The sequence below is a fragment of the Nicotiana attenuata genome, chromosome 10 (assembly GCF_001879085.1).
Source record: "Nicotiana attenuata strain UT chromosome 10, NIATTr2, whole genome shotgun sequence".
NCBI classification, from domain to species: Eukaryota; Viridiplantae; Streptophyta; class Magnoliopsida; order Solanales; family Solanaceae; genus Nicotiana; species Nicotiana attenuata.
Genome location: NC_031998.1, coordinates 6400318 through 6414638, shown reverse-complemented (window position 1 = coordinate 6414638; position 14321 = coordinate 6400318). Strand labels below are relative to the sequence as shown.

At 41.1% G+C, this 14321-nt stretch overlaps 1 protein-coding gene across 1 annotated transcript; it reads right to left on the bottom strand.

Annotated features, from left to right (window-relative positions):
• Positions 1080-14116, bottom strand: LOC109233557 (beta-amyrin 11-oxidase-like). The gene is made up of 2 exons (XM_019399443.1): positions 13535-14116; positions 1080-1349 (listed from the first exon to the last, which is right to left on the bottom strand). The coding sequence occupies exons 1-2, from the start codon at positions 13988-13990 to the stop codon at positions 1080-1082; spliced, it is 726 nt and encodes a 241-aa protein (XP_019254988.1). The 5' UTR covers positions 13991-14116.

The window sequence follows — 14321 nt, the reverse complement described above, 5'->3', positions numbered from 1 at the left end:
TATATTATGGAATATTGTTTAACTAAAGGCTTAAAAATGACTCTTAATGATTAAAGGGTTAATATGGGTGTTGTGTCGGCTGGCCTTGGCTTCACGAGAGGCGCCATCACGATCGGGCCGGTTTGGGGTCGTGACAGAAAAAGTAATCACATGTAGGGGGTTTACTAGAAGATGCTTTTCAGAATGGGTCGGTAGAAGATGCATCTTATTTCTTATATTTGCTTGCATGATATAGATATTGCCAGGAGATACTTAAAATCTGCCATCAACAAATGGTGTTTCTATTTGTTTCTATTTCAGAAAGTTATTTTTCTTAATTTAATTTTTTGTAAATTCAATAATGAGCAAATTCTCCAAGTCCATTAAATAAGGAGGTCTAACGTATTTCTTGACTTATTTAATCACAGCCACACCTTCTATAGGACATGAGAATGCAACTGAGGTGTCATTATGGTAGGATGTCATATGGGATCGATAAGTTGGATTGAAGGAGCTATTCACATACTTTAGCAGGGCACTGTAAGTTGAAAACTATCGTAAGAGAAGCCTTCAACAATTGAAAATATTAAATGCTCTCTTTTCTACTTCTGTTTGTATTTTTTTTTTTTTAAAAAAAAAACAACCTTTATGCTTTCTTTGTACAACTGTATTTTATTCTAGATTTTTTAGATTCATCACCCTACACTTCCGTTTGTAGCTTCTTTTAATTATAAATTTTGAGGAGATTGAAGCACCTTTATGCAAATGTACACTACTACCACCCTACATATTTTAGATTCATCATTTCCTTTGAAACAATATTTGTAATGCTGCTAGTAATATGATTGCAGGTTGTTGATCAGGTTCCTCGAATTTTATTATATGCCATGGCGCTCAGAACTATGGTTCAAGTCACATAAATAATATTGAGAAATAACTGTGGAAAAATACGAGCGAGTGTGGATACAAGTGATTAACTTTACTTCTGTATTATGTAATTGTTACTTCGGGTTATAATGCTTATATGTAGGTTGTATGAAATTGAAGATTGCCTATTACCATATATTTTGAACCCTATCTAGACGAGCTAAGTTATTTAATCACAGGTTAGGCTCGTGAGGTACTTTTGCTTTCTGCAAGAAGTCAGGATGTTTTTCCAAATACATAATTGCTTTTGCTGCAACCTCAGCAGTAAATTCATAACCAGCAAATGTAACCGAAACTAGCGTTGTAATGATATTCTCATCATCTTGACTACTGTCTAGCGTCGTATCCACTATGCTGGACTTTGGCGTTGCTTTATTTTTTCCAATCATGGCTTTTCTTTCCTCCAATATCTGATAAAATATCTTAACTATTGCTCCTCGAGCCTGAAACGATAAAAATGTTCGATTATTCAAAATATTCAAGTTAAACAAAGGAATTTTAGTTTGCATTCCGTTTTGTTTAAATCCACAATTAGGATCTCAAAATACAGTTTTTGTGAATTCAATACTTTCAGATATTTAGAGGGTTGTTTGGTATGACTTATTTTAAGTGTTTATTGGCTTTTAAGAATTTTTTTTTTTTGTTTTTGTATTGTTTGTCAATGATAAAAAAAAAGTGCTTAAAAGTACTTACTATTAGGCATGAAAAGTATAAAAATGTGACGACCCAAAGGGTCATCACCTGTTTTTAATTGAATTCTGTGACTCCGAGGCCTTGAAAACCTCATTTAGAGTCGCCTCTATTTGCATACACAGTCCGGGCGCGTAGCCGGAAAGCTTAAATGTGAAATTCTGTGAAAAATGCTAAGTTTTGATATTAAAATGAATAAATTTGACTTTGGTCAACTTTTTGGGTAAACGGACCCGGACCTGTGATTTGACGGTCCCGGAGGGTCTGTAGGAAAATATAGGACTCGGGCGTATGCCCGGAATCGAATTCCGAGGTCCCCAGCCCGAGAAATGAATTTTTAAAAGAAATTATTTTTCTGAAATTGTTAAGGAAAGATTGAAATGATATTTGATTGGAACGTGTTGGTATCGGGCCCGTATTTTGGTTCCGGCACCCGGTACAGGTCTTATATGTGAATTAAGATATTTCTGTGAAATTTGGTTGAAAACGGACGTCGTTTGGCGTGATTCGGACCTAAATTGCTAAAGTTGATGCTTTAAGAAGTTTGAGAAAAATGCTTTGATTTTGAGATTTAATTGTTGATAATAATGTTATTTCGGGGATTTGATCGCACGGATAAGTTCGTATGATGTTATTGAGTTAGTACGTACGTTGGTTAGGAACCCGAGGGCTCGGGTGAGTTTGGATAGGTGTCGGAGTGTTTTGAACTTAGAAAAAATCTGGTTTTTCTGCAGCTTTTTGGTGTCCAGTGATTTGTACTATGCGATCACATAAGTAGGCCCGCGATCGCATAGAGTAATTTTCAGGGGTTCAGTTTTGTTCTACGCGATCGCATAGTGTCTCCCGCGATCGCATAGTGTTAAGTCTGAGAGGTCCTATATTTTCCTCTATGCGATCGCATAGTGCTATTCGCGATCGCGATGCCCAGCCTGTTTCTTCTCTGCGATCGCAGTGCTCTGTTCGCGATCGCAATGAACATTTTCCCCTTACTCTATGCGATCGCATTACATTCTTCGCGATCGCATAGAGCATTTTCGCCCAGTTAAATTTTTAAAACTTTAGAAATAGTAGCATACGGGATTCACCAAATATTTCACAAAACCTTTCTTCTCCAAGCTCTTAGGCGACCATTGAAGCGATTCTTCATCAAAACCTCTTGGGTTAGTAATTCTTAGCTTATTTTCTTCCATTTTCATCAACATCTATTGAAATTCTAGGCTTAAAACATGTGATTTAAGGTAGAAAATTGGGTATTTGGGTAGAGTTAGGGCTTTTTGATTTTTCTTGATTTAGACCTCGTTTTGGTGTCGAATTTGAAAACAAATTATATATTTGGGCTCGTGGGTGAATGGAGGATTTGATTTTGGTCCGAACCTCGTGTTTTGACCAAGCGGGCCCGGGGTCGATTTTTGAGTCTTTGGGAAAAATGATGAAAAAGCTATAATTAGGCATTGGGTTCGTATTGTTTAGCATTTATTGATGTATTGAAGTCATTATTGTATAGATACAATTGATTTGGAGCCGAATTCGAGAGGAAAGGCGGTTATTGAGGATTGAATTGGCCGTGGAAGTTTGAGGCAAGTGTTTGGTCTAACCTTAGCTTGAGGGATTAAGAGTTGAGTCCTATTTTCTATGTGATAATTGTTGAGTACGACGTATAGGCATGGTGACGAGTATCTATACGTTGGTGTCAAGTATGACCGTGAGTCTTATATTGTGATTTTCATGGTTTCGTTGTATTCTTCATGTTTTGGTGATGATTCCTAGTTGTTGTGAAAAGTTTGTGGGAGGAATTGAGACCTTTGAACATTTTGGAGCATTGGCTCGAGTTATATTATGAATTGTGAAAGTATATGAGAAGATTGAACCCTTTGGAGCATTGGGTCAAGTGGTAAAGTGAGTTATGAAGTACAAGTGAAAGATAGAGAAAGACTTATTGAAATGTTCCCTTGCCGGGATTGAATTATTTAATCGTTGTTCCCTTGCCGGGATTTGATTATTTACTTGTTGCTCCCTTGTCGGGATTTAACTGTTAAATCGTTGTACCCTTGCAGGGATTCCTATATGTTCTTGTTTATTTCCCTTGCCCTTGTTTGTGATTGTTGTTTGGGTGAGGAAGAGTGTTAACGCACGAAGGGTGATGCCGTGCACGGTTTCATTATATTATTGCTTGGTGAGGACGAGAGTAAAAGCACGAAGGGTGATGCCGTGCACTTGTCTTTGATTTTCCTGATTTTTATGCTGATAATTGAGTTATGTTGTCCTTTACTTGTATTTACTGATTTTCTTGTTGTTACCGGTTCTAGTGCATTAATTGCCTTATTCCACTATTACTGTGATTCTTTATGTTGGCATTTTCCTTTATAGTGTTACTTGTTATTATTGGCTCGAGGTATCCTTGCGCAACATTATGCCTTGAATTTATGCTATGATTGCTACATGTTTATGTGACTTTATTGCTACTTGACATTTAGCATACTAAATATTAAATTGCCTATATTCTCCTTAAAGTCCATAATTAATTGCTACTTGTCATTACTTGTTTTCCTCAGTGAGTCATAATTATTGTGTACTTGTTGTCTTATGAATTTGTATTATTTGTTGCGTTTGTTGGAGTAAATTTCATTTGTAAGAATTGTTGATTTAACGAAATGGAAGCGGGTGGTACGGCTACCACGAGATTTAATGAAATGGGAGCGGGTGGTACGCCTACCACGAGATTTAATGAAATGGGAGCGGGTGGTACGCCTACCATGAGATTTAATGAAATGGGAGCGGGTGTGGTATGCCTACCATGAGATATAATAAAATGGGATCGGGTTGCACGCCTGCAACAAGATGTGAAAAGAAAGTGAAAATCTGCCTTTTTTTCCTTATTCTTGCTAGTAGTTGGATTTTGGTTCCTATATGGTTCTCTTGATATTCTGCTTTACTTGTTATTCCCCGAAGCATGGTCCCCCCTCCCATCCTTACTTGCTTATACCCGCTTTACTTTCCGTTGTACATTATATAACTGCACAGGTTTATTTGGTAGTCTGGTCCTAGCCTCATCACTACTTCGCCGGGGTTAGGCTAGGCTACCAGCACATGGGGTCGGTTGTGCTGATACTACACTCTGTGCTCTTTTGCACAGATCCAGGTCCCGGACAGCAGTAGTAGCTCGGGAGCCAGCCTTCAGTCCATCGAGACTCCGAGGTAGCCTTGCACGCGTCCGCAGGCCCGACGTCTCCTCTATCTTATATTTTATTCTGTTATCTCATGTTTTCGAGACAAACAGTGTTATATTTCTTTCAAACGATTGTATTTAGTACTCTTAGTAGTCCGTGGATGATGTGACACCAGTTCTTGGGTAGAGGCACATGTTGAATTCCGCATTATTTTTCAGCTTATTTAATTAAGTCTTCCGCTTTAATTTCATATTCCGCTGTCATATAAATATTTAACGCTTGTTGTTATGATTGATAAAAGGATTTAAAATAAACTAGGTAGGAGTTTATGATAATTGGCTTGCCTAGCTCACATTAGTAGGCGCCATCACGACTCCTGAGGGTGGGAAATCCGGGTCATGACAAGTTGGTACAGAGCCCTAGGCTACACAGGTCTCACAATTCACGGACAAGCTCAGTAGAGTCTGAGGGATCGGTACGGAGACGTCTGTATTTATTCCCCAGATGCTACGAAGTTAGGAAAACTTCACACTTGTTCTTTCCTGTCGTGCGATTTTGTTTCTCAAATGCTAAATTGAAACCTCTACTCTTGTCCCTTCGCGAATGGCGAGGTCATGTACCGCTTCTTCAGTTGAACAGCAGCCCATGCCAGTGTTAGATCAGCTACGTCTTTGGAGGCTTTGTGGAGGTTGGATAAGTTTCACCAAGCTCTTCACTACTACATTCAGCGGTGCATCTACTGAGGATCCCCAGGATTATCAAGATAGCTGTCACGAGGTTCTCAGCAACATGGGGAACGTGGAGACCAATGGGGTCGATTTTGCTACCTTTCGCTTGTTTGGATCCGCCAAGACCTGTTGGAGAGATTATTGATTGGCTATACCAGTTAGGTCACCAGTTTTGACTTGAGAACAGTTCACGCAGCTATTTCTGGAGAAGTTTCTCCCCATCACTCAGAGAGAGGCCTATCGGAGGCAGTTTGAGCGTCTCCAGCAAGGTTCTATGACTGTTACTCAGTATGAGACCGGGTTCATCGATCTAGCACGCCACGCTCTTGTCATACTTCCCACCGAGAGAGAGAGAGTGAGGAGGTTTATTGATGGTATGATTCAGCCGATTCATCTTCAGATGGTCAAGGAGGCCGGGAGTGAGATCACATTTCAGGAGGCGGCCAATATGGCCCGCAGAGTTGAGATGGTTCTGTCATAGGAAGGTGGTCATGGGTCGGATAAGAGGCCCCGTCATTCAGGCAGATTCAGTGGTACCTCGTCTGGAGGTAGAGATTCATATGGTAGAGGCCATCCTCCTAGGCCCTTTCAGTCAGCTCTCCAGGTCTCCCATGGTACTTCAGGTGGTCGTGGTTCTCAGCCGCATTATTTCGATCAGCAGCCTTACAGTGCACCATCAGCACCTATCAGTGCACCGCCGCTTCAGAGTTTCCAGGGCCGTCTGCCGAGGGCTTGTTTTACTTGTGGCGACACGAGGCACATTGCTAGGTATTGCCCTCGAGCTTCGAGTAGTTCTCAGCGTCAGAGTTCTCATGCTATGGTACAGTCACCAGAGATCCCACAGCTCGCCCAGCCAGCTAGAGGTGGGGGTAGAGGTGCTAGAAGTGGAGGTAGAGGTTCTAGAGGTGGAGCTCAGGCCGCCAGAGGTGGAGGACAGCCAGCAGCAGGCCATCCCAGAGAGGCAGTTCAAGGTGGTGGGGCCCAGCCCCGATGTTATGCTCTTCCAGCCAGGCTAGAGGCTGAGTCTTCAGATGCAGTCATTACAGGTACTATTCTGGTTTGTGATAGAGATGCTTCAGTGCTATTTGATCCAGGGTCTACGTATTCGTATGTGTCATTGTATTTTGCACCGTGCCTGGTCGTGCCTAGTGATCCACTAAGTATTCCTATTTATGTGTCCACACAGGTGGGTGATTCTATCGTGGTTGATCGAGTCCATCGATCTTGTGTTGTGGTGATTGGGGGTCTTAAGACCCGTGTTGATTTGCTGCTTTTAGACATGGTCGACTTCGATGTTATATTGGGGATGGACTGGTTATCCCCGTATCATGCTATCTTGGACTGCCATGCCAAGACCGTGACCTTAGCCTTGCTGGATTTGCCCCGTTTAGAGTGGAGAGGGACTCTTGGTCATTCTACCCACAGTGTTATTTCGTATGTGAAGGCTCGACGTATGGTCGAGAAGGGGTGTTTGGCCTATTTGGCTTATGTGCGTGATTCCAGTGCTAAGGTTCCCTCTATTGATTCTGTGCCCGTGGTTCACGAGTTTCCTGAGGTTTTCCCTTAAGACCTGCCGGGGATGCCACCCGACAGGGATATTGATTTCTGCATTGATTTGGCTCCGGGCACCCAGCCCATTTCTATTCCACCATATCGCATGGCCCCGCAAGAGTTGAAGGAGCAGTTGCAAGGCTTGCTTGAGAAGGGTTTCATTAGACCCAGTGTTTCACCTTGGGGTGCCGCGGTGTTGTTTGTTAAAAGAAGGATGTCAATGAGAATGTGTATTGATTACTGGCAATTGAACATGGTTACAATCAATAATAGATATCCATTGCCGAGGATTGATGATTGGTTTGATCAGCTTCAGGGTGCCAAGGTATTTTCAATGATTGACTTGAGATCTGGCTACAATCAGTTGAGGAATAGGGCATCCGATGTCCCTAAGATAGCTTTCCGCACTCGGTACGGGCATTATGAGTTCTTGGTGATGTAATTCGAATTGACAAATGCCCCCGCAGCTTTTATGGATTTGATGAACCGAGTGTTCAGGACTTATTTGGACTCGTTCGTGATAGTCTTCATTGATGATATATTGTTATACTCCCGCAGCCAGGAGGAGCACGAGCAGCATCTCAGAGGGGTTCTTCAGACTCTAAAGGATAGTAAGCTATATGCAAAATTTTCGAAGTGTGAGTTTTGGTTGAGTTCAGTTGCATTCCTGGGTCATGTCGTATCAACAGAGGGTATTCAGGTGGACCCGAAGAAGATTGAGGCAGTCAAGAACTGTCCTAGGCCAGCATCAGCTATAGAGATTCGGAGTTTCTTGGGATTGGCAGGCTACTATCGTCGGTTCGTTGAGGGGTTCTCATCTATCGCAGCCCCGATGACCAGGTTGACCCAGAAGGGTGCCCAATTTAGATGGTCGGATGAGTTTGAGGCGAGCTTTCAGAGGCTCAAGATAGCTCTGACTACGGCACCGGTGTTGGTTTTGCCCACAGGTTCCGGGCCTTATACAGTTTATTGTGGTGCATCTCGTATTGGACTTGGTGCAGCGTTGACGCAGGGTGGCAAGGCTATTGCCTATGCTTCACGGCAGTTGATGATTCATGAGAAGAACTATCCGGTTCATGATTTGGAGTTGGCAGCCATAGTTCACGCATTGAAGATTTGGAGGCATTATCTGTGTGGCATGGCATGTGAGGTGTTCACGGATCACAAGAGTCTTCAATATTTGTTCAAGCAAAAGGAGTTGAATTTGAGGCAGAGAAGGTGGTTGGAGTTGTTGAAGGATTATAATATCACCATTTTAAATCATCCGAGAAAGGCCAATGTGGTGGCCGATGCTTTGAGTAGGAAGTCAGCGCATTTCATTCCTGTGGCAGTCTCCTATTCATCCGAGAGGTTAGCTGAGATCAACATTCGGGAGATTGTTCGTCTTCATGGTGTGCCCGTATCTATCATTTTGGACCGGGGTACACAGTTTACCTCGCGCTTCTGGAGAGCAGTTCAGCGAGAGTTGGGCACGCGAGTTGGGTTGAGCACAGTATTCCATCCCCAGACGGACGGTCAGTCTGAGCGGACTATTCAAATTTTGGAGGATATGCTCCGAGCTTATGTCTTTGACTTTGGAGGTTCGTGGGATCAGTTCTTGCCTTTAGCGGAGTTTGCCTACAACAGCAGCTACCAGTCGAGCATCCAAATGGCTCCTTATGAGGCTTTATATGGTAGGCGGTGTCGGTCTTCGGTTGGATGGTTTGAGCCGGGAGAGGCTCGGTTGTTGGGTACGGATCTGGTTCAGGAGGCCTTGGACAAGGTCAGGATCATTCAGGATAGGCTTCGTTCAGCTCAGTCCAGGCAAAAGAGCTATGCAGACCGCAAGGTTCGAGATGTGGCTTTTATGGTTGGTGAGCGGGTATTGCTCCGAGTATCGCCTATGAAGGGCGTGATGAGATTTGGGAAGAAGGGCAAGCTTAGCCCTAGGTTTATTGGTTCGTTTGAGATTCTTGATCAAGTGGCTTATAGACTTGCTTTGCCGCCGAGCTTATCAGCCGTGCATCCAGTGTTTCAATGTCCATGCTTGAGAAGTATCACGGCGACCCATCCCACGCGTTAGATTTCAGCACTATTCAGTAGGACAAGGACATGTCTTATGAGGAGGAGCCGGTGGCTATTCTAGACTGGCAGGTTCGTTAGTTGAGGTCGAAGAGTTTTCCTTCTGTTCGTGTTCAGTGGTGAGGTCAGCCTCCTAAGGCATTTACCTGGGAGTCCGAGTCAAATATGCGGAGCCGTTATCCCCATCTTTTTTCCGACTCAGGTACTTCCTTCTTCTGTCCGTTCGAGGACGAACGATTGTTTTAGAGGTGGAGAATGTGACGATCCAAAGGGTCATCACCTGTTTTTAATTGAATTCTGTGACTCTGAGGCCTTGAAAACCTCATTTAGAGTTGCCTCGATTTGCGTACGCGGTCCGGGTGCATAGCCGGAAATCTTAAATGTGAAATTTTGTGAAAAATGCTAAGTTTTGATATTAAAATGAATAAATTTGACTTTGGTCAACTTTTTGGTAAACGGACCCGGACCTGTGATTTGACGGTCCCGGAGGGTCCGTAGGAAAATATGGGACTCGGGCGTATGCCCGGAATCGAATTCCGAGGTCCCGAGCCCGAGAAATAAATTTTTAAAAGAAATTATTTTTCTGAAATTGTTAAGGAAAGATTGAAATGATATTTGATTGGAACGTGTTCGTATCGGGCCCGTAATTTGGTTCCGGCGCCCGGTACAGGTCTTATATGTGAATTAAGATATTTCTGTGAAATTTGGTTTAAAACGGACGTCGTTTGGCGTGATTCGGACCTAAATTGCTAAAGTTGATGCTTTAAGAAGTTTGAGAAAAATGCTTTGATTTTGAGATTTAATTGTTGATAATGACGTTATTTCGGCAATTTGATCGCATGGATAAGTTCGTATGATGTTATTGAGCTAGTACGTACGTTTGGTTAGGAGCCCCGAGGGCTCGGGTGAGTTTTGGTAGGTGTCGGGNCGTTTGGGTTAGGTAGGCCCCGAGGGGTCTCGGGGTTGAGGTTTTGGTAGGTGTTCGGGGAGTTTTGAACTTGAAAAAAGTCTGGTTTTCTGCAGCTTTTTGGTGTCCAGTGATTTGTACTATGCGATCGCATAAGTAGGCTCGCGATCGCATTGAGTAATTTTCAGGAGTTCAGTTTTGTTCTACGCGATCGCATAGTGTCTCCCGCGATCGCATAGTGTTAAGTCTGAGAGGTCCTATATTATCCTCTATGCGATCGCATAGTGCTATTCGCGATCGCGATGCCCAGCCCGTTTCTTCTCTGCGATCGCAGTGCTGTGTTCGCGATTGCAATGACCATTTTCCCCTTACTCTATGCGATCGCATTACATTCTTCGCGATCGCATAGAGCATTTTCGCCCAGTTAAATTTTTAAAACTTCAGAAACAGTAGCATACGGGATTCACCAAATATTTCACAAAACCTTTCTTCTCCAAGCTCTTAGGCGACCATTGAAGCGATTCTTCATCAAAACCTCTTGGGTTAGTAATTCTTAGCTTATTTTCTTCCATTTTCATCAACATCTATTGAAATTCTAAGCTTAAAACATGTGATTTAAGGTAGAAAATTGGGTATTTGGGTAGAGTTAGGGCTTTTTGAGTTTTTCTTGATTTAGACCTCGTTTTGGGGTCGAATTTGAAAACAAATTATATATTTGGGCTCGGGGTGAATGGGAGATTTGATTTTGGTTCGAACCTCGTGTTTTGACCAAGCGGGCCCGGGGTCGATTTTTGAGTTTTTGGAAAAAATGATGCAAAAGCTATAATTAGGCATTGGGTTCGTATTGTTTAGCATTTATTGATGTATTGAAGTCATTATTGTATAGATACAATTGATTTGGAGCCGAATTCGAGAGGAAAGGCGGTTATTGAGGATTGAATTGGCCGTGGAAGTTTGAGGTAAGTGTTTGGTCTAACCTTAGCTTGAGGGATTAGGAGTTGAGTCCTATTTTCTATGTGATAATTGTTGAGTACGACGTATAGGCATGGTGACGAGTATCTATAAGTTGGTGTCAAGTATGATCGTGAGTCTTATATTGTGATTTTCATTGTTTCGTCGTATTCTTCATGCTTTGGTGATGATTCCTAGTTGTTGTGAAAAGTTTGTGGGAGGAATTGAGACCTTTGAACATTTTGGAGCATTGGCTCGAGTTATATTAGGAATTGTGAAAGTATATGAGATGATTGAACCCTTTGGAGCATTGGCTCAAGTGGTAAAGTGAGTTATGAAGTACAAGTGAAAGATAGAGAAAGAGTTATTGAAATGTTCCCTTGCCGGGATTGAATTATTTAATCGTTGTTCCCTTGCCGGGATTTGATTATTTACTTGTTGCTCCCTTGTCGGGATTTAACTGTTAAATCGTTGTACCCTTGCGGTATTCCTATATGTTCTTGTTTATTTCCCTTTCCCTTGTTTGTGATTGTTGTTTGGGTGAGGAAGACTGTTAAAGCACGAAGGGTGATGCTGTGCACGTTTTCATTATATTATTGCTTGGTAAGGACGAAAGTAAAAGCACGAAGGATCATGCCATGCACTTGTCTTTGATTTTCCTGATTTTTTTGCTGATAATTGAGTTATGTTGTCCTTTACTTGTATTTACTGATTTTCATGTTGTTATCGGTTCCAGTGCATTAATTGCCTTATTCCACTATTACTGTGATTCTTTATGTTGGCATTTTCCTTTATTGTGTTACTTGTTATTATTGGCTCGAGGTATCCTTGCGCAACATTATGCCTTGAATTTATGCTATAATTGCTACATGTTTATGTGACTTAATTGCTACTTGACATTTAGCATACTAAATATTAAATTGCCTATTTGCTCCTTCAAGTCCATAATTAATTGCTGGTTGTCATTACTTGTTTTCCTCAATGAGTCATAATTATTGTGTAATTGTTGTCTTATGAATTCGTATTATTTGTTGCGTTTGTTGGAGTAAATTTCATTTGGAAGAAACTGTTGATTTAATGAAATGGGAGCGGGTGGTACACCTACCACGAGATTTAATGAAATAGGAGCGGGTGGTACGCCTACCACGAGATTTAATGAAATGGGAGCGGGTGGTACGCTAACCACGAGATTTAAGGAAATGGGAGCGGGTGGTACGCCTATCACGAGATTTAATAAAATGGGAGCGGGTGGTACGCCTACCACGAGATAATGAAATGGGATCGGGTTGCACGCCTGCAACAAGAGGTGAAAAGAAAGTGAAATCTGCCTTTGTTTTCCTTATTCTTGCTAGTAGTTGGATTTTGGTTCCTATATGGTTCTCTTGATATTCTGCTTTACTTGTTATTCCCCGAAGCATGTTCCCCCCTCCCATCCTTACTTGCTTATACCTGCTTTACTTTCCGCTGTACATTATATAACTGCACAGGTTTATTTGGTAGTCTGGTCCTAGCCTCGTCACTACTTCGCCGGGGTTAGGCTAGGCACTTATCAGCACATGGAGTCGGTTGTGCTGATACTACACTATGTGCTCTTTTGCACAGATCCAGGTCCCGGACAGCAGTAGTAGCTCGGGAGCCAGCCTTCAGTCCATCGAGACTCCGAGGTAGCCTTGCACGCGTCCGCAGGCCCGACGTCTCCTCTATCTTATATTTTATTCTGTTATCTCATGTTTTCGAGAAAACAGTGTTATATTTCTTTCAAACGATTGTATTTAGTACTCTTAGTAGTCCGTGGATGATGTGACACCAGTTCTTGGGTAGAGGCACATGTTGAATTCCGCATTATTTTTCAGCTTATTTAATTAAGTCTTCCGCTTTAATTTCATATTCCGCTATCATTTAAATATTTAACGCTTGTTGTTATGATTGATAAAAGGATTTAAAATAAAGTAGGTAGGAGTTTATGATAATTGGCTTGCCTAGCTCACATTAGTAGGCGCCATCACAACTCCCGAGGGTGGGAAATTCGGGTCGTGATAAAAAATAAGCCAAAAGTCAAAAGTTAGATATTATCAATGTATGATTTTTGACTTTTAGCTTATAAATTACTTTTTAAAATCCAATCCAAACACCCTATCTAGAAGAAAAAAAAGCTCCTTTTTTTGGATTTTAAGTTGTATAATCATCCAAAGAATAGTACCGAACGGCATATAAATAAGCCTCCTTGAAATGCAAGATTTATGATTTTGAAAATAAGACATGCATATACCTGCAAAACACACACACACATACCCTCTTTCTCATATTATGTGTCTTGTTTCTCTTTTATACACCCCTTAAAAGGAATTAGACTATTCTACTCTTATTTATGTTTTAAGATAAAATCTCTTCTCATTGAATATTTGTTCTATTTATGTGTTATCTGCATCTTCAAGAACAATTATTACTAAGGGTATAAAAGGAAAAAAACTACTAATTTTGTCTTGAACTTCTTAAATAAAAAATAATTTGAGACGACTATTTTTAATAACCACGATTTTTAATACGAGACGGAAGGAGTATATCTTACATACCTTGTTTGCTCTATTGTAATCAAATCCGGGGATATTAATAGGAATGCCGAGAAAACCACGAATAAGGAAAGTATTCTCCTTAAAAACAACGTCAAGCAAATCCTGAGCAACCTCATCACCTATAAGAATTCTCATAAGCACCTCAAATGTAGTTTTTTTCATCTCAGCGAGAAACTCAATGGGTTTTTCCGTTGAAGCCCATTTCTCAAATGAATTTTTCACAGTTTCGTTTATATCCAATTGGAAAAACAATGATCCGCCATGACTCTGTATAAGATTACTTCTCATTCGACGCTTTTTATCTTCTTGATTTGATGGAGGTTCTTGTCCCAGCACATTTAAGCTTGTTTTAGGCATATGTCTCTCAAAATTTTCGTCATCTAACAAGATTTTCCTACATATTTCTGGTTTTATGACGATGATGCTTGGCTTTCCTAATATTAATCCCTTGTACATTCCTCCTCGCCCGTACCTTAATTTGTTTAAGGAATGTTTACATTAGTAATAATGGAAATTCAAAAAAATGAGAACAAAAATACTTAGGGCCCGTTTGGCCATGAAACTTTTTTCACTTTTTTTCGGATTGTTTTTACCTTTTTTTTTAAAAATTATTGGCCATAAAATTTTCATTTTACACTTGAAGATGAATTTTGAAACTTTTCGAAACTTTGAAAAACTCCAAAAAACTATTTTTCGAATTTTTCACTTCAGATCACTCACAAAATTCAAAAACAACCCAAAAATGTATTCATGTCCAAACACAACTCTAATTTTCAAATACCATTTT

Excerpts from the sequence above, each read along its gene's own strand:
- LOC109233557 (XM_019399443.1), bottom strand. The coding sequence starts at position 13,990 with ATGTACAAGGGATTAATATTAGGAAAGCCAAGCATCATCGTCATAAAA. Across the intron at positions 1,350-13,534 it reads ATTACAATAGAGCAAACAAG|GCTCGAGGAGCAATAGTTAA; the intron begins GTATGTAAGATA and ends TTATCGTTTCAG.